Here is a 23,805-nt window from a genome sequence, read left to right as displayed (position 1 = left end):
TAACATGAGGAATATGTTTCAAAGTTACAAAAGCTTAGGGGATCAGTTTGGAGAAGGTTTAAATTCAGTGTTTGATAAAGAGTTGCATTGCTGATGTGCTAATAATACAAGTAATATTTTTTTGGCAACTGATTTATTTATTCCCTTTAAATAGAGAACAGACAAACCTGATACTAATTTAATGAGTTAGAGGACAAGGAAAGAGGGCTATAGGGGTACTGAGCTGATGGCAACCAGATAATTCCTACTGTTACTGCAGCACATGCTGCTGTACACCTGTGTGGCTTCTCCTTCCTTTTGTACTATAGATGAGCCCACTTCTCATAAAGCTGCATCAAAAACAACTCTTCTGAATTAATAAAGCCATAATTTAATGTTTATATATTCATTAGTCAACACTGTTAGTTTTGCAGACCATATTGTAGCTATTCATTTATGCGTGCAAGTTAAAAATGACTAAGACCATTAATTCACTGAGAACACATATGTCAGTTTGGTGGAATACTGATTTTTTTCCTAAATTATAGCAAAGACACCAGGTCTAGGTTTTCTGCAACAGATTGATATTTTTGGGACAGCAGGGATGAGCATTCAGTATCAGTCTCAGTACAGAAAGACAAAGAGAGCATTTGGTTTAATTGGAGATAATTTAATCATCCTCTGAGAAGGAGAATTTTTGAAGGGCATTGCATATTTGACTTTGTTCTGGCATCTCTGTCCAGAGTGATGGAGCTATGGGGTGTAATCTGATACATCCTGCAGTGGGTGGGAGCACAAGCAGATCTTGGAGATTACTAGAGTATTACAGGGTGGGAAAAAATGAAACATTGTCAAAATCAGAGGAATCTGGCCCAGAATGTTATTTCAGTGTTTGGACAAATGCATATCTTATGCAAATTGTCTTATTAGAGGTCTGCAGGGTCTTCAGTGACTAATGAAGGATTTCATATGAGAAAGCTGATTCAGAAAATTTGTCATTCCATTTTCATTTCTTTGATGGAATTCAGTTATTCAGACTTGATGAAGTTGTAACCCACTCTCTCCCCAGCACAGACACAAATTAAATTCCTTCTTGGCAGGATTAAGCAATGTTAGCAAGAATTACTTCTGTATGCTTCCCATGTATTGATTTGAAGCAAAATAGGTAATGTCAAAGGCAATTAAGACTGCTTCAGATATTCCATGTTAAGATCTTACTTTCTATTCCCTTCATGGGCTCCCATTTTTATGTTTGGCTTCCCCTCCAGACTAAAGGTCTTGACCAGTTCAGAAAAATCTTCTTGGGAAAAACACACCGATGATATTTTGCCAATGAAGATCTCATTACTAATTTATGGAAGGTTCCTACCTTCCATGTGTTGGAAGGATTTCACATCTGGAAGGAGGTAATTGTTGTATGATGAAGATTACTTCTACTGTTGCCATGAATAATTATGGGTTTTTTTGTCCGATTCTAATCCTGAAAATTCCACACACAGACATTAGAGATGTGTTGTAATTAAGCAAATCCTTTCCCCAGTCAGTTTCACTTTAAAGCAGGACCTCCGCTGCAACTGCTTTTTCCACTTGCTTTTTCTACTCTGTCCTGGAACCAAGGGCAGAGATTCTGTCTTTCTTGAGGGGATTAATATCCTGTCAGATATTTCATCACAGGTGAGGAAGCAGTCTTGATGAGCTCCCAGGAGATAAAAGCTGGATTTGGAGGAGGTATGGAAGTGAGAGGCAGTAGATGGACCAGGCTGAGACTATGAGCTAACAAGAAAAGGGAAAAACAGGCTAATGGGAAAGAACTGTGCAGTAGAGGGACAGAGGAGGCTGGAGTAATAGAGGAGAAAAGCATCTTAATAATTAAGGGGTGGAATGGTATCTATGCTCACAAAGTTGCTCCACTAACCCTGCAGGTAATGGAAAAGTCACAGATTCCCTGATGACAGACACTCTTCTATTTGCTAGTAGATCACTGGTGTCGTGCAGAATCAGCATGTGTGTCCTGCCTCTGTGGTGCTGGTTATCAGAGCATGGCACAGAACAGTACTGAGATCACTTTGTTTTCAGCTGGGTGATCTCAGCTGCAAACCCAAAGCTCCAGTTTTGCCAGTGGCCATTATGGGATGGCCACATGAGTGGGATTCTGTGTAATTCTGATACAGGCTGTCAAGGGAGCAGTAGAAGCAAAGCAACTAGTGTCATGCTCTGAACAGTCTTACTTTGCTCTTTAGGAACATTTCTGTACCCCATATTAATCCATGCTTTTAAAAGTGGATTTCTATAATATGGAGTTTATAGCCTAAGAGGAACCTTACAAACTTCACCAGGGACAAATGTAAACTTGTGTACTAAGCAGGGAATAAGGCTTGGCAATGAAGCAGGCTGGGACCTGACAATTCTGCTGAAGATGAGCTGAAGCAGGCAGTGGAACATGTTGTCCAGAGAAGCTGGACTGACCTTGTCCATGGAGGCTTTCAAGACTTGTCCAGATGAAGCCTTGAATAAGCCTGACTTTGCCTTTGTCACTGCTTTGCACAGGAGGTTGGACTAGAGATGGCCTGAAGTCCCTTCTGACATAAACTTTCCTGTGATCTTTGATAATATACTTAAAATTTATTCATCCAGGTCCTACAAAAAAAAAAAAAAAGGTAGGAACAGCTGGCAGTAAAATGAGAGTATTGTCAGTGGGTTTGTGAACTATCTTATTCTTGGTTTCTGAAAATGAGACTTCATTAACAAAATGTCACTTGCCTTTATTATTGCAAAGGTAACCTTTTGAAAATGAACTGACCATGAAATAACAGAGTAATTTCATCTAGAATCTGCAGATAATCTGAAATAATAATGCACAAGGGTATGAAATGCTTCTATTAATCTCTGTGGGGTATAAGCGGTAAAGCCCAATGTTGGCAATTTGTATATAAGCATTGTAAATAATTTAGTATTACTTAAGGTTCACAAAAGAGAGAGTCACATGTATTATTAAAAAATAATCTGTGAATGAGAGTTCTCTACTATAATTAATATAATGGCTTTTACTCTAACAGGCATTCCGTAGCATGTTACAGTTAAACAACAATAATATAGTAATAATATATAAATCTTAAAACTATTAACTACTTTGGCTGATCACCTTGTGGTGTATCACCTTGTGGGTGGATTTACAGTGATTTTAGCCTCCCACTTCAGAGACTATAAGCCTTATAAAGATTTGTCCTTTAGGTTTATCCAGTTGTGGTAATTATTTGGGAGTTGAAAGGACTCATTAGCAGTCCCTTCTCATCTCCGATGCTATTCTGTAAATTAGCCACTGGAAATTTCTTTAAGTACCTTTGAATTCTTTCATTATCTAGCACAAAAGGTCATTTCACACAAAATCAAGCGCTCTGAGACCTGCTAATGTAAGGCATCCTGAACTCGTGAAGCTATTAAATCTGTTTTCACAATCTGTTTTCACATTTGGACGTTGTTTGTTTCTGAGGGCTGTCTGCTGCTCACCAGATGCTCTCTGTTATTATTTACCTGGTGACTGAATTTTTATGGTCCCTTCATAGAGGTCCTCACCAAGTAAAAAACCATCCTCAAGTAAAAAAGTCCCTGATCCTGTTTGTGCTTTGAGCTGTGGTCATATTTGCAGAGTGATAGTTTTGAAAATCAGCATCTCAGTACTACTTGTAGAAATGCAGCACTACCATCTATCTGCTTGTGATGACTATGTGTGAAACTGGGATCAGACTGTACTGCAATCATGTTTTTCAACAAATATGCAAAATAAAGAGAAATTCTTTCTGTTTACAAGCACCAAATCCAAAGAAGGATAACTAGCATTCCAAAATTTCATCTGCTCAAGGAAGGCAAGAGCCCTCACTATTTTTTGTAAAACCTTTTTCTCCACAGGGTTTACATATGTACCATCATGATCTGTTTGTGGGTACTGTAGGACAAAGCCAGCTCGTGTGAAAACTTGTGCTAGGAGCTGTTGTCAAGCTTGAAAGTTCTTGTGTACCCATCATTTGAAAGAAAGAGTCTCTGGTTAATGAGGGGAGAGAATACAAACTCTTTTTAAATCAGTCTGAACAAAATTTACTTTCCATTTCTTACCGACTCTCTACTTTCAGCCATTCATCTCATGGTTCAGCTTTCTGACTATTTTTTCTTTTGCATTCCTGAGTTACAGGTGTCGGCCACAGAGAGAGAGCAGCAATCCCTTCTGGAAGTGGCTTGGGAATACCATGGAGGAAGCAGGAGCATTGGTGAGATTTTGAAGATGGAAGAGTGAAACATGAGGTGCTAAATCTGAGACTGTGGCTGCTAAAATGAGCTGCTGAACATCAGAGAGCAGGAATTACTGCATTTCCTGAGAGTGCTGCAGAACCTCTGAGTCTTTTATTTCTAGTAGTAGAAATCCACATGGGTCTCAAGAAGTGTTAAAATAACAGGTTTTGAAAGCAACAGTTTTTCATAAAGGCAAAAATATATTTTATATGTATCCTATGCTCTGTGTTTGTCTGGTTTGCCCATTCCAGGTCCCTTGAGCAGATAATGCTGCAGGTCTCAGCTCCCACACCCTCCACCCTCAGCTACCTCACCTTCCATCCTGGCTGCTGTGTGTACATCATTTCAAAGGAGCACAGCTGGGTGCTGGACTGTAATTTCTCATGCAGCTCAGATCAAGTCCATTAGTTTATTTGAAGGTTAGGACCAAGACCATGGAAGTGCATGAGGAGCTAATAGACAGACTGGTGTTCCTGCTGTGTTCACGGGGGCTTAAACCAGAGAGAAAATAGTCAGGCACATCCATATTATTTTCACCTTTTGCTTCACGATTTGCAGTAGTCTCATTCATAAATGACAAAGAAACAGCTCCCTGCTGTGAGGTCCTCATACCACAGAGAGCCATAATGAGTTTGTAACGAGATAGAGATAAGGAAGATTTTTTGTGATTACTCAGACAAATCTCTGAGTGCAAATCAGAAATGTGCTGAGTGAGGGGATGTCTTTCCATCACTCTCCGTGGCTTAAACATCTGAGGATACTTAAGGTATTCTCATGGCATTATGTAAGAAGAACTCAGTAAGACAAAAATGTTCTAAATGCATCTTTATGGATTTCTTGCCTTCTCTGTATCTCAGAATCTTTTGTAATTTGACAGCCACTAGCAGTGATTAATGGCTAGCAATATGGCTAGGGGCAATGTATGTTTCAAAGTCAGTATCAGGAAAGACTCTGTGATCTGGAAAGTATTTGGCTGTGGAACTGTCTCCTTGTAAAATCAGAAACAAGTATTTTGCCTGTGTGCTACTTGAAAAGCTGCAAATAAATAGCTGAAATATTAATGAATATGAGAGTGAAAACAGGGGAATATTCACCTTGGAGTGTGGTGCCAAACTGAGATTTAAGGTTGTTTTTGTTTCAGGCTTTTATGATAGCTATAGTAAATTTATATTTTTCATATGTATGCATATATATTTGTGGAGGTGCATACATATAAGTGCTCCAGAAAGAAATGTTTTATTTTCATTTTCTTAGAAGCATCAGGTGTTTTCAGTGTTGAATCTTAGTGTGGGTAATATATACCCAGATATTAAAGTAACCATGGCAAAATAAATAAGTAAGTATTTCCAAAGATGATGCCTGTACCTCATTTACTGCTCTATTTAAAATGTGTGGCTATGAACAAACCATTCACAAGTATATGCTCTACAGGATTTCAGGTACAAAAAATTTAAAAGGTCAGATAATTACAATAAATAGGTTTACTGCATCCCTGTATAACATAAATCTCATTTCTATTTGCCATGTTCTGTCTTTCTTAATTAAAGCATCAGACCACACGTACAGTCTGGAGCAGCTCAATTATGAAATGTTAGATCCATTAGTTTATTCCTGATTGGTTTATTAATTACTGGCCTTGACTCTTGATTCAAATCATCACTCTTTCCTCAGGATAAAAGTGCATATTTTGTTAGAAATAATATACTGTACTTTTAAACAAAAATATAATGGAAACATTTACAAAGAAAGCTTCCACTGGATTTGGCTTTGATGGAATTATGTTTTCTTATGCCATGAAGTCTGACTTTCACAGGTGACCACTGGCAAGTGTCTAAACAGTGTTGTTACTGAATTCCTTTAATCCATAAAAGGAATGAAAAAATGCTGTGAGCTGAAATTCTGTTTCAGTTTTGTAAGGATGTTTCAAATACATAACTTCCATCCATGGTTTTCAAGATATTTTTAAATGGGACTTGTGATGGTTGTCTGGTATTTTCTCATGAAAACTTTTTGCTTGCAAACCTGCTGTACTGTGCCAGCTGATGTGCTCCAAAGAAGTGGAAGAACTTTTGACGTTAAATCTAAACCAGATCTGCAGAAACAGCTATGTTGTGTCTGGAGAAACTGTGGAGGCTGCTAAAGACAAGATATGAATGGATCCATCTATTAAAAATAAGAGAAGGCAGGAGTTTGCTCTTTCTTTATTATTTTACATATGTACTTCAGCAATTTAGATATTGCATATACCTGAAAGCAGTGGCAGTTAAGAAAGGCTTTATTTATTTACTCCAGCAGTAAATGCCTTTTTTACCTGATGGGAAAGGGCAGATTGATCCTGCTTTGCTGAGCTACTCTGCTTTGGTTCACGAGCTGAGTTCATGTCCCTCTGTTTCAGAGGACGGACACTCCACCGCTGCTCCACCCACTGTGCCTGGGCTACGCTTCACCCGCTTTAGCTGTTCCTGAAATGGAAAAAAAAACCCAAAAAACTTAAAAACCCCCCATCAAAGTACTTCAAGTTTAGGCACATAATTATCTTCTCAAGATCTGGCCCGAACTGATCCCAGCCTACGCTCCTTCCTCTCACGCTGTCGTGACAGGATTTCAGTCAGAAACACGCGGCTCTCTGACTGCAGGCGCTCGAGCGGCGGCAGGAGCCCCCGCCAGCCGCGCACCGCCGAGCCCCGGTCGCAGCGCATCCCGCCCCTGCCGGCCGCCCACCGCGGGAGCGGATCGCGCCGGGGCGGCCGGGCCGGGCGGGCCGGGGGCGGTGCGGGGTCGGGGCGGGCCCGGGCGCGGCGCGGGGGGCGGCGGCCGCCCGGCCCCGGCTGCGTGCGGCGCTGCCCGCTCCGCTCGCCGCGCCGCCGCTCCGGGGGTGGCCGCTCGCCCGCTGGCACCTCTCGCCCGGCGGAGGGGGGCGCGGAGGGCTGTCCCCGCCATGGCCTTCACCTTCGCCGCCTTCTGCTACATGCTGTCGCTGGTCCTGTGCGCCGCCCTCATCTTCTTCGCCATCTGGCATGTGAGTACCCCAGCCCCGCGGCCCCCGCGCTGGAGGCGGCTCCAGCCCCGGTGTGGAGGGTCCCGGCGCCGTGAGGGAGCGGGGCAGCGGGGCGGGCTGAGGCGGGGGCGAGCAGCCCCTCGCCCGGGCAGCCGGGGCGCAGCGTCCCGCGGCGGGGCCAGGCGGACGGAGCTGGCCGTGAGACCTCCGCGCGGGGGACGGTGCTCATTACACTGATGCAAGCGCAAGGAGCCGCGGCCGCGGGTCCGTGGCAGCCCGGGGTCCGCGGCAGCCCGGGGTCCGTGGCAGCCCGGGGTCGGTGGCAGCCCGGGGTCCGCGGCAGCCCGGGGTCCGTGGCAGCCCGGGGTCCGCGGCAGCCCGGTCCCCGCTGCCGGCAGCGCTCCTGGGCGCTGCCCCGGCCCCGGCTGGCGGCGGAGTTGGGCGCTGCCCGCGGCTCAGCGCCGGCCGTGCCCCGGCGGGAGGGAGCTCTCCAGGTAACATAATCTGCTTCTGCCTGCGAACCGAGCGCTGTGACGGGGAAACCGCCCCGTATCTGAAGAAGGAGATACGGTGTTTTCTCTTCAGTAATTGCTGCATTAATAACTTCCTTAAAAGTTGAAGGAGAAACTCTCTCGTCCTTCTGATACATGACCCGCATATTGTGGTCCACCTTCGTTAATTTAACTCCACAGGGTTGGTGCTCGTTCCTTACTGCTCGCTGGGTGTCTGTGGTAGGCGTAAACGTGTAACTCAGAAGATGTGAAATCATTCTAATGCATAGCTTGCAATTCTTTCGAACGATTACATATTTTAGAATTAATTACACTTCATGTGTGCTACACGATAACTCCGTGTTGTAAGCATTCAGGATGGAACAGGATCAGTTGGAAAATAGAGCGAGTCTCACGGATGCTTCTACAGCTACCTGATGGAGTATGTTGAAAAGAAAAACCCTCCTTTGACTAACAAGCAAGGGAGCTGCAGAATTTATTTTTATTGAAATGGAAGTACAACTGCTAGCTTAGTTGTATTTGCACACTGAAAGAAATCCTTCTGTTGCAAGAATGCTTTGAAATTTAATTATTTTGTACTCTTCCTTGGATGTGTAACAACGTTACAAGTTGTTTGGCTCTTTTTTTTTTTTTCTTTTTTTTTTTTTAATTAAAGACACTGCCAAGGTGTGATCGTAGTGCCAAGTGCTGTTGTGATGTCAAGTACTGCAAGGCTGGAAAGGATCTCTAACAGCCAGCTACTGCACTACTCTGAAAAAAAAGAGTAGTAAAATTTAGATTATTACTCATGTTTTCTCTCCTCCTCTTCTGCAAACCTTTAGGTCTCCAAAAGTGAGAACTCCACAGCTTCCTCAAGGGGCTTAGAGTTAGAAGTGTGTTCTCCTTTGAATCTCTAGCTACAAATTAAACTGCAGCAATTTTAATGGTTGTTTTATGTGTTTGAAGTCTGTCACTGTGTCCTCTTCTCTTGAATCTGGAGTTATTGTCATGTGAATTCATAAAGGACTTGTAGCAAATCTGACAAATTATTCTCCCATAAATGAGTGCAGTTACTGCAAATTTACTCTTAGTGTTTTTAACTTTCAGTCTATAAACTCATGAAGATCAATCCCTCAGTACAAGAGCTCTGTGCAAGTAACTAGGAAAGAAAACCTTTTCTCAATACACCTATGTTTATGATGCATGTTTCTTACATCTGTTTAAAAATTGTTGAGGAATTGGAATGGAAACGCTGGAAATGCTCTTCTGTTGTAAGAGAGAAAGAATTGGCACTATCTTTTCTAGTAAATAGAAAAATTCTATTAAAATATGTGGTTTGTGAAGGAAAGTCATAGAATAACAGATTTAACACCCTGCCAAAATAAACTTTTAGGTGTCCATGTTATCCACGTACACAGAACACTAGGATTTTTATTAGCCTTTCTGTAAGAACTGGTGCAGTCTGGTTTCTTCTGTAAGTTATGTATTGAGTCATAGGAGTTTCTTTTACCTTAAACATCTCAGTTGTGAAAATCTTCCCAAGAAACAAAACTCCTACTCCTTCCCTGTGACCTGATTTTTCTTCCACTATAATATACTGGTAAGGGACAGTAAATATTTTGTAGATAGGTTCTAATAATGGCAGAGGAGTGTTTCAATAATTATAATATCCTGTTTATTTTTTTTAAGAAATTCTATTGCTAAGAGTAAGTTGATGAATAATCTGAGCATTCCATCACTTTGGAAGATTTCTGAGAATAAGAATTTATATTTTGTACATTATTTTAAAGGATAAGAAAAACTGTAACATTTGACTTGGTGTTTTTCTGAAGCTGAATGAGGTTTGGACATATATCTGGAATGATTTAACAGCAGATCAAATAAAACTTAATTTTCTTCCTGCTGGCAAGTCAGATGAATTTTGAGTTTCATTCATTTTCATCTAATAAGTTTAATAAAAACTGTACAGCCAAAATAAGAGAGTAAGATGAGGATTTTTACTTTTGGACACTGTGTCTTTCTGGTACCTTTCCTCTAAGAAGTTAAATACTGTTTATACATTCCTATGCTCTTTATTCTTTGGAAGCACATAGAATGAAGCTGGTTGGAGCATTTTAAAGAATTTGTAAACAAAATTAACACAGTCCTCCAGATACCTGGAATATATTACAATTTTTTTCCTGCCTCTGATTGATTTTCTTGTAAAGGTAGCCAGAGATGCCTGTCATAATAAAACCTCCCAATAAAACCAAATTAAACTCTGCACAAGAATTATCTTAACGCATTATTGCTGTAATTTCACTCATATATATTAAACTGAAGAAAAGGACTTGAAAATCTTCATGTACTACATTAAACCAACATGACACTCTGTGGTACAGGAATTTTTACAGCATTTAGGTTGTTCAGTGACCACATTTCCTCTAGGTGTAATGTCAGAGTATTAGAAACACTGTATAGAAGTGCATGATACAACTAACAGCAGCATTTGGTCTGCTAACTACATAATTTGATCTTGTAAGCTCAAGAACAGTGTTAGTCTTCCTGCTATCACAGACACTTTGCTTTGCTGTCCTCAGCTCTTTTTCTTCTTTATATACAGCTTTTTACTGATCAGTTTTATTCCATTCCTAAACTATCTTGAACTAAGATTTTAGCTTCTTGTAACATTGAACTGAGCCATGTCAAGTCTGTTTGAGCTCCTGACAAGACTTGACACACCACTTTCATTTCTAGTGTAGCTCCACTAAGTTGTGTCTCAAGTGAAGTTAACTGAAGTTGACCAAGTTGTGCCTTATTTGTCCTCAGTTAAAAAGGGAAATGCTTGTGTTGAGTCCTGCAGCACTATATTCTCTTAAAGCATATTGGTTTTGAGTAATCTGAGTCCTTCTCTTCTGGTGATATTTTAAGATGAAAAGACTTGCTTTGAGATTGGTTATTTGAAGGAAAGCTTTAAGAAAAGAGCCTTTCAAAGTGGTCTGTCTTATAATGCCACAGTGAAACAATTCATAAGTACCAAGAACATGACTATTAAAAAGAAAAGAATTTCCATGGTGGACCATCTCTTTTTCAAGTCTTTGCATGTGACTGCTTCATAACCTAAGGATTGCCAGAAAGTATCAGAGGTATCATGCCAGTGAAAAAATTGGCAGTGCCAGCCTGAAAAGTTGTACCACACCGGATGCTTTTTGGAGTATTTTGATGTAGTTATGAACACAGATGAATCCAAGAACAGCCCTTTGGCACAACAAGAGTGGTATGTGTTGAAAGTAATGGCAGCTACTTCTATAAGAAGAATAAAGCAGTAGAAGATGGAGCTTTTTTGGTTTATGGTCCCCACACCACATTACTTTTCTTTTGAAGTGTGAGGATAGTATTAATCTTGATAAATTACCTTAATATAACTTTGGCTTCAATTAACAGTTACAAGTTCACAAGTATAATTAAAAACAGTGGTAGGCTGTGACCGAACAGAGTAATATAGGCCAATATTGACTTGTAGTTTTAATCAAAGCATCTTTTTTTTGCAAACGCCAGGGAATCAAGCCCTTGGAATCTGTATTCAGTGTTGTTTCTGCTAATGGCTTTGTGTGTTATGTTTATCAGACACCTTAAGTTATATATGCTTTGTTCTCTCATTTGCTAAGTGTGAGTAATGGAACTAAACTGCAGGTACTGCCTGTCACTTTATTTAAGACTATTCCTAAAACATCTTTGCTTTCTGACAGAAAATGCTATACACATATAAGATATCACTTCTGGTTTTTGTCACTGTAGTGTCCTGGTGATGTGGTCTGTGCTTTATTAGCACTCAAGTTTCAATAGTGCAGGTAAAAATTTTGAAAGATCTCAAAGAGTTATGGATGTAGAATTTGATGACTATTTGGGTTTTGACTTACTTAGGCTTTCTCATAAAATTCCTAGTGTATTTTTTGATAAACTATGCAGCCTTAATTTTGAAGATACATGAAAAGCACATAAGTTTGGCTTGATAGGAAATTCAGTTGAGCAAAACACTTTGGTCACAAACTGTGTGCTGATCTATCAATGTTCTCCGTGTATCTGTGTCTTTTTGTTTCTGTAACTTAGGTTTGGAGGAGAGCTCTGCCCTACCTGAAACCTACAAAGAGATCTATGATCTGACTTGAACCTATGCTTCTCTCTGGTGAAGGCTATCAAACATCTCAATTTAACCTCTTTGCAATGCTTTAGAGCCTGTCTTGAAAATAAAGCGATTTCCTTACAGACTTCTGGTCAAGCCTGAATTCTTTACAGATATTGAAGTTCAGTACTGTTATTAATGAGTCATTAATGCATTTCTCTGAGAACTTTGGATAATTATGTGCTTAAAAATAAAATCAGATTAAGGCTTGATGAAGGGGAGCACAATTGCTATTGCTGTGTGTTATACATATTTCTTGAAAATGTCTTTTCTTGACTAAGCAGCTAAGCACATTGTCCCTCAAGGTTTTATGGTCAGGACAGTTTAAGGAATGAGTCTGATATTTCCACTCTTTTCAAAGACAGAGCACAGCCAGATTGCCCTGGCTATAACATAGCTTGACAGTTCCCTTACAACTTTTCTTTCAGAAGTTTGTCACATTAATGCTGACAGACAGATATTAAGCCAGGCAGCACAGGCTGTGGAGCAAACCATATCTTTTATATTGGGAAAGCAGTATATCTCAGTTTAGTAACCTTGCCATGCTTAAATAATAATTAAAAGATCATAGAAATCAGTCTATGGGCTCCAGCATAGACTTAAGCAGGATCTCTGTGTTTGCTTGAACTGTCATGATGAGATTCATTTGGAGAAGGATTTTAAATTGCATGTGTTTGCCATTGGCTGTAATTCTGGATGCCTCACAAGTCACAGTGACTCCATTATCTGTGTAAAATAAATTATTCTGTGGAGTCTCGTGCCTCCCACAATATGTGCAGAGAGGTATTTAAATGTTATCTGGTTGTCACATATCTGAGGGGTTGTTTTTGGTCTTAGGATTAGTTGTAAAATCTACTTACTAAAGGGATTTATATCCAAATTAGTAAAGAATGTATTTCTAGTGCTTTTAAGTAACTGCTATGCTTGTTAATAAGCAAGGCAATATAGCTGTCATATTTTATTAGACCATGAGTAACTTTTAGATTGAGTCGGAGGCATGAGTTTATAGCTCATTACATGTGTTTGTTTATTCAGCCACCACATACTACATTAAACCAAATTTAAAACATTGAATTGAGCCTTCAGACCTCTGGCTTAGTGGATTACCCTCACTCCAACATGAACATCCTTTTAGCAAAGTATTTTTCAGAAGGAGGAGGAAGCTCAGCAGGGAATGTTTTCCATACAGATAACAGAGGAACTCTGACCTGTTCCTCTTTGTCAGTGCCTGTGACATGCCCCTCATTTACAACCAGTGCAGCTGCTGACAGCTGGAGGTGAAACTACTAGGAAGAGGAACTAGGTCTCATTTAAGTTGTAAACATGGGATACTGGGAGGCTTACTCTTCTGGTGATTGTAGTTTGGAAAACACTTCCCATTTATGTGGAAACAAATTATGTCTCTCACATGAGAGAGAATTATTCTATTTCCACTTTGAAAAGAGTCACTTAAAGTCACAGGGCAGAGTCAGCTGATGAGATGAAGGCAAAAGAATGTCAAATACTGTTTGATTTACTAGGTCACCTTCCAGGGTTTCACAGTCGGACGTTCCCCGTTAAAAATTCAACTTGTGACTGTAATGGTGTGCAGAGAGCAAGAAGCAATTTTATTAACAGAATGGTTCCTGTATTCCTTGATAGTAATTACAACTTCAGAAATATCTTGTTCCTGTTAAAAAAATGGTCAAAGGTTCATAGAATAATTTTGATTGGAAGGCATTTAGGAAATCATCCAGTCAAATCTCTTTTTCAAGGCAGGCCTAATTTCAAAGTTAGGCCAGGCTGCTCAAGGTCCTGTCCAGATCACTTATGAACTCTCCATGGGTGGAGAGATGAAACACTGCCTGGATGGGTGAGGGGAGAGCCGTGGATATTGTCCACCTCAGCTTCAGCAAGGCTTTCCTCACTGTCTCTCACAACACCCTCATAGGTAAACTCAGGAAGCGTGGAGTAGATAAGTGGACAGTGAGGTGCATTTGGAGCTGGCTGAATGGTAGATCTCAGAGGGTTGTAATCCATGGCACAGGAGAGGCCTGTCACTAGTGGTGTCCCCTAAGGGTTGATGCTGAGGCCAGTGTTGTGTTACTTACCCATCCATGACTTGGCTGAAGGCGAAGATGTGTCCTCAGCACATTCACTGGTGACACCAAGCTGAGGGGTGGCTGATACCCCAGAGGGCTCTGCAGCCCTTCAGAAGGACCTCAGCAAGATGGAGAGATGGGCAGAAAAGAACAGCCTCAAGTTCAGCAGGAGCAAATTCAGGATCCTGCATCTGTGGAGGAATAACCTCAGGCACCAGCACAGGCCGGGGGCTGACCTGCTGGAAAGCAGCTCTGCGGGGAAGGACCTGGGAGTCTGGTTGGACAGCAAGCTGTCCCTGAGCTAGCAGTTTGTCCTTGTGGCCAGGAAGACGAATGGTATCCCTGAGCTAGCAGTTTGTCCTTGTGGCCAGGAAGACGAATGGTATCCAGGGATGCATTAGGAAAACTGTTGCCATCAGGTCAGGGAAGGTGATCCTGCCTCTCTACTCTGCCCTGGTGAGGCACATTTGGAGAGCTGTGTCTACTTCTGGGCTCCTCAGTTCAAAAGAGACATGGAGCTGCTGGAGCTCAAGAGACTGGAGCTTCTCTCTTCTGAGGAAAGGCTGAGGGAGCTGGGCCTGTTCTGCCTTGAGAGGGAACCTTATCAGTGTCAGTATCTGAAGGAAGGGTGTGAAGAGGACAGGACCAGGCACTTCTAGAGTGGTGCCAGTCAATAGGACAAGAAGTAATGGGCAGAAGCTGATGTACAGGAAGTTCCACCTGAAGATGAAGGAGAACTTCTTCACTTGCAGGTAACTGAGCCCTGAAACAGATTGCCCAGAGAAGTTGAGGAGTGTCCCTCACTGGAGATATCCCAGAACCACGTGGACACAATCCTGTGCCATGTGCCCTAGGATGACCTTGCTTGAGCAGGAGGTTGGTCCAGGAAACCCACTATGGTCCCTTCCAACCTGATCCATTCTGTGATTCTGCAAGTCTGAAAACTCATTCCAGTTTACTCATTGCCCTGTGAACACTGTTTTCTTATACATGGATGGAATTTCTGTGGCACAGCATCTGACTTTTATGTCATCCTTGTGGTGCATTCCCCTGAGAAAAGTTTTGTGCTAACTTCTGTGGAATCCACCCCAGGAAACTGAATGCAAGATCATGGAGCAATTCCTACTAGATGCCATGCTAAGGCATGCTAAGAAAAGAAAGGAATGGTTGGTGATAGCCAACATGGCCTCATAAGGGCAAATCACACTGGGAAATTTGGTGACCCTTTATAACAGGATTACTGTGTTGGTGGATGAGGGAGGAGCAACAAGTGTCATCTTCCTGGAGTTGTGCAAAGCATTTGACACTGTCCTGAATGACACCCTTGCCTCTAAACTGGAGAGACATGGATTAGACAGATGGATAACTCAGTGGATAAGGAGTCGGCTGGATAGTTGCACTCTCAGAGTTGTGGTCAAGAGCTTGATTGTTGAGACCAGTGACAAGTGATGTTCCTGGGGGCCAGAATTGGAATCAGTGCTGTTAAACCTCTCTGGTGACATTGAAAGTAGGACCAAGGTCACCCTCGGTGGGTTTAATGACACCAGGCTATGGGGTGTGGTCAACATGTGGGAGGGAAGGACCTTGACAGCTGGAGAAGAGAGCCTGTGTGAGCCTTGTGACATTTGACAAGGCCGAGGACCAGATCCTGCACCTGGGACAGGGTAGCCCCAAGCACAAATACAGCCAGGGTGGAGGATGCCTGGAGAGCAGCCCTGAGGAGGACTTGGGAGTGTTGGTGGATGAGAAGCTCAGCATGACCTGGAAAGGTGTGCTCATAGCCCAGAAAGCCAAACATATCCTGGGTTGTATCAAAAGAGGTGTGACCAGTAGGTCAAGGGAGGGAATTCTTCCCCTCTACTGTGCTCTCATGAGATCCCACCTGGAGTGCTGTGCCTGGTTCTGGAATCCCTAACATAAAAGGAACATGGCTGTTGGAGTGGGTCCAGAGTAGTTCCATGAAGATGCTCAGCAGTTTGGAGCACCCTGAGAAGGCTGAAAGAATTGGAATTGTTCAGCCTGGAGAAGATCTCCAGGGAGATCTTATAGTACCTTCCAGTACTAGAATGGGGCCTACAAAAGAGGGACTTTTTACAAGGAAGAGACCAAAAGGGAATTGCTTTAAACAAAGGGTAGGTTTAAATACAGAGAGCCATCAGTGTGCTTTGTGAAGGCAGGACAAAAGTCTTTACATTTTTCTCCCCTTCCCATTGAAAAAGTATTGCTATAAAGCAAGGATTTATTTTAGGATTGTCATTGTGGAAAGTTGCATTAAAATCACAAAACATTTACAATGGAAGTAGGTTTTCTCAGCAAGATACTGCAGGTGTGCTGAACTTGTGGCTCCAGTTTTGATAATGTGAATACAGGGGACAGAACATAAGAGAGATGAAGAGGCAGTGCCATCACTGACTTCTATTGCACACAGCTTGCAACTTCCTTACCAATGAATGTAACAGGTCATGAAAAATCTGAGTTCGTCTCAGGTTCTTTTGTATCTCTATGCTTCTGCAGGTCATGTCATTCTAGCTGTCAAATATAGGTTGGGCTTTTTTAAATACATCTGGAAGTCTAAGCACATTGCTGGAGAAGCCAAAGCTTAAAGAATTAAGGAAATTGACAATAAAATGGTGATAATTAATAACTTATAGCCCTTGCAATTATATCATACTAGATAGTGTGCAAGTGCCAGGCACTGTTGATAGAAGCACCACTTTTTTTACTAGAATGACATTTGATTTTTTAAATACATTTAAATGCCAACCATCTTCACGCTGTGTGTGAGTCACGGTTTCAAGTGTGTAATTGTTTAGTCAATCTTCTGTTGCATTATTATTTTGTCATGCTATGAGTTTGGGCTAAATAGTTCACATTGTATCACCATCTATCTAGAAACTTCTTTATACATTCACAGAATGGGCATTTATAAGCAAACATAATGAAGGCTCCACTGGAATCAATTTGATTGCATGTGCTTCAGAGTTGTTCTTCCCTCAGTATTATATAAACACTATTAGCAGATCCTTTAGAAAATTGATTTGCTGATCATCCAAGTGACAGGCCTGTTTTGAGCTATGCTGAAATGTATCCTTATCCTTAATCATGCTCCTGCAATTAAACTAAAGAGTTTTATGAGAACATTGCTGAACAGATGAGGATGCTTTTGGAGTTGCTGTTCTTTTAATCTCAATTTTTGATCGCTTCTACATGTTGTTGTGCCCATTCCCCTTGCCTCTTTTCTGCAACTGCAGCTCCAGTGCTGCTTTATTGCTTCCCCTTGCCTGAGCCCTGCAAACACAGCTGTGTGGCTGAAGCACATTTCACATATGTCTCTGTATGTGTGTCTTGGCCTTGGAATTATTTCCTCCAAGTTCTGCCTGGCCTCTTTTTGGCAAAGAAAGAAAACTTGGGAAGGTCTTTAATGTGGTCATCCCTGCCTGATGCTGCCTGCATTAGAAGAGTCCCTGTTCCATTGTCCTGTCTCTTGCTGGTCCAGCTGGGTTCCTACTGTGCCACTGAAAGTCAGGAAGCACAGATCCAGCAGAATTTCTGCCTCCCACGGGCTTCTTTCTGAGACAGCTTTAGTAGAACCCCACTGCTGAGTGGGTAATGGGGAATAAAAATGACGTGGGAAGGGGGAAAATGGAACTGTGGGAGGCAGGACTTCAGGGAGAAAGATGTGAAGGAAAGAGGAAATGAGAGGAAGAAAATCCATGTATGAGCAAGGGGACTAACAAGAGGGAGGATTGCTGCATTCGCATTCTCATTTGAGAGGCAATTATTTGAGCAGAAGAGGCTGTCTGAATCCAGAAGGTATGGTTGATGCAGGTGGTGGATGGTTTTGGACAGCCCATGTCATGAGTCTTCTGTGTGGGTATGGTGTAATGTGTAACGTGCTTGAACAGATTTTTTAATGACAGAACCCAGATTCCTTTATGTGACTCCTGGGTTTTGGTGAATGTGCATAAATCGTTACTCGTAGGAATGGAGAACACAGGAGAGGAGGGAAAATGTACCAGCAGCAATGAGAGGAAAACTAAGGAGTGTGTGGGGGAAAGGAAGGTAATGCTTCTCCCATACATATCAGCATAACAGAACTTTGAAATATCAAAATAATAACTTGTAGCAATATGTAGGAGTCTTTGAAAGCTCAAGAAAAGAGTAAATTGTGTTGTGTTGATAAGATTGGATACTTGCTTAGAGACAGCACCAGCCAGCTGGCCAGTCTCTCACCCATGACTTTTATGTACTGATATTGAAAAGAATCTTCTCTTTTGATCTCATTCTCTTATCATCTTCTTTGGGGCAATTTTTTTTTTCTAGTTGTGCATATTTTGATACATTTTTCCATCTGTTTACTACCCTTTCCCTGAATTTATATGCAGAAACAGTCTGTTTATTCCTAGTTTTGGATTATCAGCTTTGAGCTGTTAAGTTATAGAAAAAGTGCTTCAGTTAATTTTGAGAATAATTTATGAAGTTTTGTGGCTGTAATGAATCTGTGTGTTTCTCCTTGAATATACTATAATTCTGATGAGAATTAAAAGACAAGTAGAAACATTGCATGGGAGCACACTGAATTTAAGGTGAGATAAATTTGTAATTTTGAGGAAAAACAAGGGCAGAAGAATAAACCCTCTCACATCTATAGGTAGGTAGTTACCTTGCTTCCAGACACAATAAACCAATTATTGGACCACTGTAACCAGACCACCTTTCCTCCTACCTTCTACACCTGGCCAGCCGCTTGTTGGTGTTTCACCAACTCATGTCTAGCCTGTCCCCAGTTTGGTGTGGAAAAACTGGATAGTGAAGAATTTGGCCCATGCAAGTAGCAGATGTGCAAATCTGTAGTGATGCACCTGTGATACAGAGACAGTGAGAAATACATTGGAGTAGTTTAATTTCCTACTGTGTTTTCTTAGTTGATATGGAGTTTAGTATAAGGAGAAGCAAGGGCAAAGCAATGCTATCTCTTGTGCTGAAAACAGAGCTCTGCAGCCTCCCCTGGACATGGCTAGAAAATAACACTGCTTTCATCTCCCCCTGCTTGGCTGAGGGATCTGCAAATCAATTCATCTGCACTAGATATTCCCTGAATCAGAGCCACAGATCTGAGTTTGACACCTCAGCTGTAAAGCTTGGATACAAACTCCTGTAATTTCCTTTGGCCCATTGAAGAGATCAAAACTAGGGGTGAAGTCTTGGCCTGACTTTATACATATGCATGTTCAGTTTATCTGCAGATGTGGTCCTTGTTTACATCCTTTCCAGGGCAGAAGAAAAAACTGGTGCAGGAATCTGTATGACCTTGTTACAATGACCTTTGCTTTGATCAAGGGACTGGAGCATCTCCCATATAAGAAAAGCCTCAAGAAGGGACAACTGAGAGGGGACATCATCAAATGTCTGTCAGTATCTGAAGGGAGGATGCCAAGAAGGCAGAGCCAGGCTCATCTCAGTGCTGCCAGTCAATAGGACAGAAGCTGATGCACAGGAAGTTCGGCTGGACTATGAGGAGGAACTTCTTTGCTGTGCACTGACTGAGCACAGGAACAGAATGGCCAGAGGAGGTGTAGAGTGTCCCTCACCAGAGATATTCCAGAACAATGTGGACACAATCCTGTGCCATGCACTCTAGGATGACTCTGATTGAGCAGGGAGGCTGGACACACTGAGATCCCTTCCCACCTGACCCATTCTGGGATTCTGTGATGCCTTTTCTTGGTTTGCTGAATGTGTGGCTGTGACTGGGAATCCTGTTGTAGCAGATTGTTTGCTTTTCAAGTCCTGACCATCAAATCAAGTTAATACCTAACTAAGAAGTGACAGCATTCCCAGTAATGACATGTCAGTTTGATGTCAGTGGTGCGTGGTGAATAACTGATCTTGGGGCTTTGGTGCTGAACTAGGAGATCAGAAGCAGTTAGATACTGAAATGTTTAAAAGGTTTTGATCTTGTTATCTAAATTGAAAAACCTGTTTGTTTTAGAAGGAATCCACATTAAATACCCCATTGCACGTAGGAGGAGGAGACCATATGCAGGAAGAGAATATTGGCAGCATACTTGTGTCAAAAGCACAAGGAGTGTGGGAGATTTATACTCTGTTCCCTATTGCTGCAGAGATTCCACCTGTATTTCCCCCAGCCCACAATGATGCACAGATTTTGTGCCTTTGGGGCTGGTGGGAAACACTGTCAAATCCTCTGTAAGATTTTATTGGAAAAAAGAGAAGAGCACACCTACAAGTGCTTGGGAATGCCAACCATACCTTCTGCCTTTGTTTCAGACCCTGACATTAACTTTACCACTGACCCATGGAGTCTTCAGCCAGCTGAGGTAGAAGAATAGTTTCTATCACACTGAATGTAATTAAAGGGAAGTATTGCATCTCTATGAACAAAAAAGCTTCCATTCTGTTCAGAACAATGTGGTGTATTCACAAGTTTAGGTGCTAATTGAAAATGTGGGTGTTTTTTTCTTCTTATTGGTAGCAAATGTTTGTGTCCCACTGAGGGGTGAGTTGTGGGGTGTGTTTGATTCACAGAACACTGCTGGTTTCTGAACTGGCTCCCCATAGTGAATGCAGTAAAGGTTTAAGAAGGAAAAAAAAAAAGAAAAAAAAAGGAAGAATTGTGACAACAAAATGATGAAATCCTTTGGGAGAGAAGAAAGGATGGCAGTCTGGACATACCTTAAAAATTCCTCCTCTGCTTGTGGTCTGTTTGGAAATGTGTTCTAGCTGCAGGGAGCAAAACTATTAACCTATTTAGAAACAGGCTCTGTACAGCTATATTAGCATCATCCCTCCTGCACAGCTTGCCGCTTGTCTTCCTTCTCTTAACAAAATGCACTTTATATGTGCACAGCTGAATTTTGTCTGGCTGGATTTCAGCTGGTGTAGACTGCAAGACAGCGAGTGGGTATAAAGTTGTGATAAAAGCACAGGTCATCTCTGTCTGTTGTGAATCAGTGGGACATTTGTCTCTCCGTTGCAGGAGGGGGTTGACATCTCAGTTTCAGGATAACTGGGGAAGATATTTCAGTATCTGTGGTGAGCAAGTGAAATCTGTGGCCAGAATCCTGTTGTTAGCCAGTAAAAACTGTTTCACCTTGCAGTTAGATGAGATTATTTTTCAGTGCCCATTTTATACGAGTTGTAGAAATCTGTCAATAGATGATTGTCAAATCATCCTTCTGGAAACATTGCGTGCACAACAAAATTTTGCATTTGCTAAGGGTTTTTTAGTGGTTTTGTCAAAATTAATAATATGAATTCTTTACATTCAAGAATCAGATTGCTTTTCCAAACTGGGATCTGCAGTGTTGCAATAATAACTGGTACCATGGACATAGTAACCTTCCAATCAAGGCACTCAAAGCTCTGTACAGTGTGGTTGTATTCCTGAAGATAAATTTATTTTGTATTTTTTTCACAATGTGGATGTAGTTTTTCATGCTTGTACTAATAGATGTGGAATGTTTCAGGTGACTGCCAAATAGTTATTTTTAATTCTTAGTGGTTTCCCCTGCACCTCACTGCAGGCTTAGAAATCTGATTTTGTGTAGCTGATGCAGTAATATTGCTTTTTCCATCTGTATAGGGTTGGGGTGTTTTTTAATTTTGTTACATTTTCTCTTGCATGGTTTTTATCTATGCAGGTGAAAACAGAGGTGTAAATGTAGCAGTGCAGGCTGGCATGTTTGTGCACACATGCTCTCAGCAAAAGAGCCTTCCTCTATGGATTTTCACCAGTATTTACTTAGAGCAGTACAATTATACCTCTATATTCCCATAGGTATGTAGGAAATAATTTTGAGTCATGTTTACAGAATGGAGATTATGCTTTCTTAAATTTGCATACTGGACGTCCTATTGGAAAAACCTTAGGATCTGGCTTAAATACTTGAGAAATTACACTAAGATTTTCATTACTTTAATTAGCTTGAGCTTCCAGTTAGAGCCTAAAAAGTTTAAATTATGTTGTCCAAAATGTAACATCTTTTTACAGACAAAAGAACTTCAGCAAAGGGATATAGACTGGGTGCTCAGGTGTTTGCTTGTGCAGCACTGGATGGAGCCAAAATTTGGATTTCTGTGTGGAGGGTTGTTTGATGGTGGCAGCATGTGAAATTCAAGCAAAGTAGAGCAAGGAAATGGCGTACAGTTGTTAGTGTGAAATCTGACAAATAGAACAATTTTCTACCCTTGAGTGACTTAAAACCATTTGCAACTTTAATACAAAAAGGCTATGCTTAAAGCAGTGTTCTGCTCTAGGGATGAACAACAGTACAATAATCAGGCAGAAGTGCATGGTTTCACCTCTCATGTTACTAGTGTACTGACAGTATTCTTTTTCCCCTAAACTTTGCATGGTGCAACAATCCAGAGGCTTTGGTTCTTCTGCCACTGATTCTGTAAATAATTTCATTTCTTTGATCTTCATTCTTTCCCTTGTATAAAAATGGAAATTATATTTTCCTTTGTTAAGACCTTCATTGCCTTGGAGGCAGATTTATAACTACAAAGCATTTTTAGTTATTATTGTTTACTTTTATTAGTATGTTGTGAATTTATAACTGCAATACTTAGAAAATGAAAGAGAAGCAAAGAAAGGAATACTTTCCATCTCACTTTTTTTTCTTTCCCCCCGTTTGTCTCTATTGCTAAGGTTCTCATCAATACCAGTGCATGAGATCCACTGATCTGGGAAGCTACTGTGTTGCATAGAGAGGTATGATGAAAACCAATGACTTGAGACTCCTTTCTTTTTTTAATAAGAGATGCTTAACAAATGGATATAGACAGGAAATACACCATGATAAAAGGCGTAAAATTCACTGGAATTTGAGGCAGGTCGCCCCTCCATTCATACAATTTTGAAATATCTTTCATGCTTGGTATCATTAAGCAGATAAATTCAACCAAAGAACAAAGAGGGAAGAAGAGCACCTCATAGATAAATTTTTTGTTCAGGTTCATTTCATATCATGATAAGAATTGGGTAGCAGAAAAAAATGTTCTCTCGGTCTGCCACTTTGTTGTTGTCCCTGTTCTCTGTAGCTCTTTAGGGGCTCCCTCACTCCCTCATGTCAAGGCAGTGCCTTATCATCCTTTCCAGGTCCTTTTACATTCCTCCCTGACTGACTCTTACCTGACTGACATTTTTTTTGTTGTTTCCTCTTCCCAACAAAATCCAGACAAGTACCTCAGCCAGTTTGCATCAAAATGGATCAGCTCATGGTTCAAACCCATTTTCCCAATACAGTTAATATCTCTGTGCATCCGTTGCTGGGCTGGCATGAAATTTAGGAGCACATCCTGCTCCTAATCCTGCCTGCCTTCTGTCCATGTGCTGACTTGTAGTCATCCTGTGAAGTGTAGGCCTGGGTGCTCTGAAAGCTGCCTGGGAGAGTGGAGGGGACGCAAATTGTCTAAATGAACCATTAAAGACAGTTCCTTTAATATGGGATGGCAGTGCATTGCACTGACAGGGTGGTGGCAAGGAAGCATATGTTAGGTGTTACTGTTCTGTTCTGTGGTTGGTATGGTTGTCATCAAGTTCTGTTTTATCTTAACTTTCTTGAGATGCCAGTAGGCAATAATATCCAACTTCTTTGCTGTCACTGCATTCACACCTACACCAACTTCACTGCCACCCTAAACCACCACATTCTCAATTAAAATATGTTTCTATAACTGCTCAGTGATTAAAAAAAAAAGTTTCTTCCCTAAAAATGAGATTATATAGCTAATTTCTAGCATCAAGGGTACATAAGCATACCCTTGAGAGAAAGCAAAATTCAT

General features: G+C 41.3%; 1 protein-coding gene and 1 long non-coding RNA gene across 5 annotated transcripts in view; both read left to right on the top strand.

Annotated features, from left to right (window-relative positions):
- LOC146768028 (uncharacterized) overlaps window positions 1-6,448 on the top strand; it is a 32,574-nt gene extending 26,126 nt beyond the window's left edge. Inside the window, exon 2 of the long non-coding RNA XR_014953983.1 lies at window positions 4,166-6,448. This is a non-coding gene — a long non-coding RNA (uncharacterized LOC146768028). The remainder of the gene's footprint in view (window positions 1-4,165) is intronic.
- A 628-nt stretch (window positions 6,449-7,076) lies between these two features.
- CNIH3 (cornichon family AMPA receptor auxiliary protein 3) overlaps window positions 7,077-23,805 on the top strand; it is a 61,279-nt gene continuing 44,550 nt past the window's right edge. For all 4 annotated transcript variants that reach the window (XR_014953982.1, XR_004147979.3, XR_014953981.1 and 1 more), the window contains exon 1: window positions 7,077-7,282. Coding sequence is in view for 1 of the 4 variants with exons in the window: in XM_031504269.3 (XP_031360129.1) it covers window positions 7,202-7,282 (81 nt within the window). In the remaining 3 variants the exon portion in view is untranslated. The remainder of the gene's footprint in view (window positions 7,283-23,805) is intronic.

This window comes from Lonchura striata, chromosome 3 (genome assembly GCF_050655825.1).
Source record: "Lonchura striata isolate lonStrDom1 chromosome 3, ASM5065582v1, whole genome shotgun sequence".
NCBI lineage: Eukaryota > Metazoa > Chordata > Aves > Passeriformes > Estrildidae > Lonchura > Lonchura striata.
This window is presented reverse-complemented; position numbering and strand designations above follow the sequence as displayed.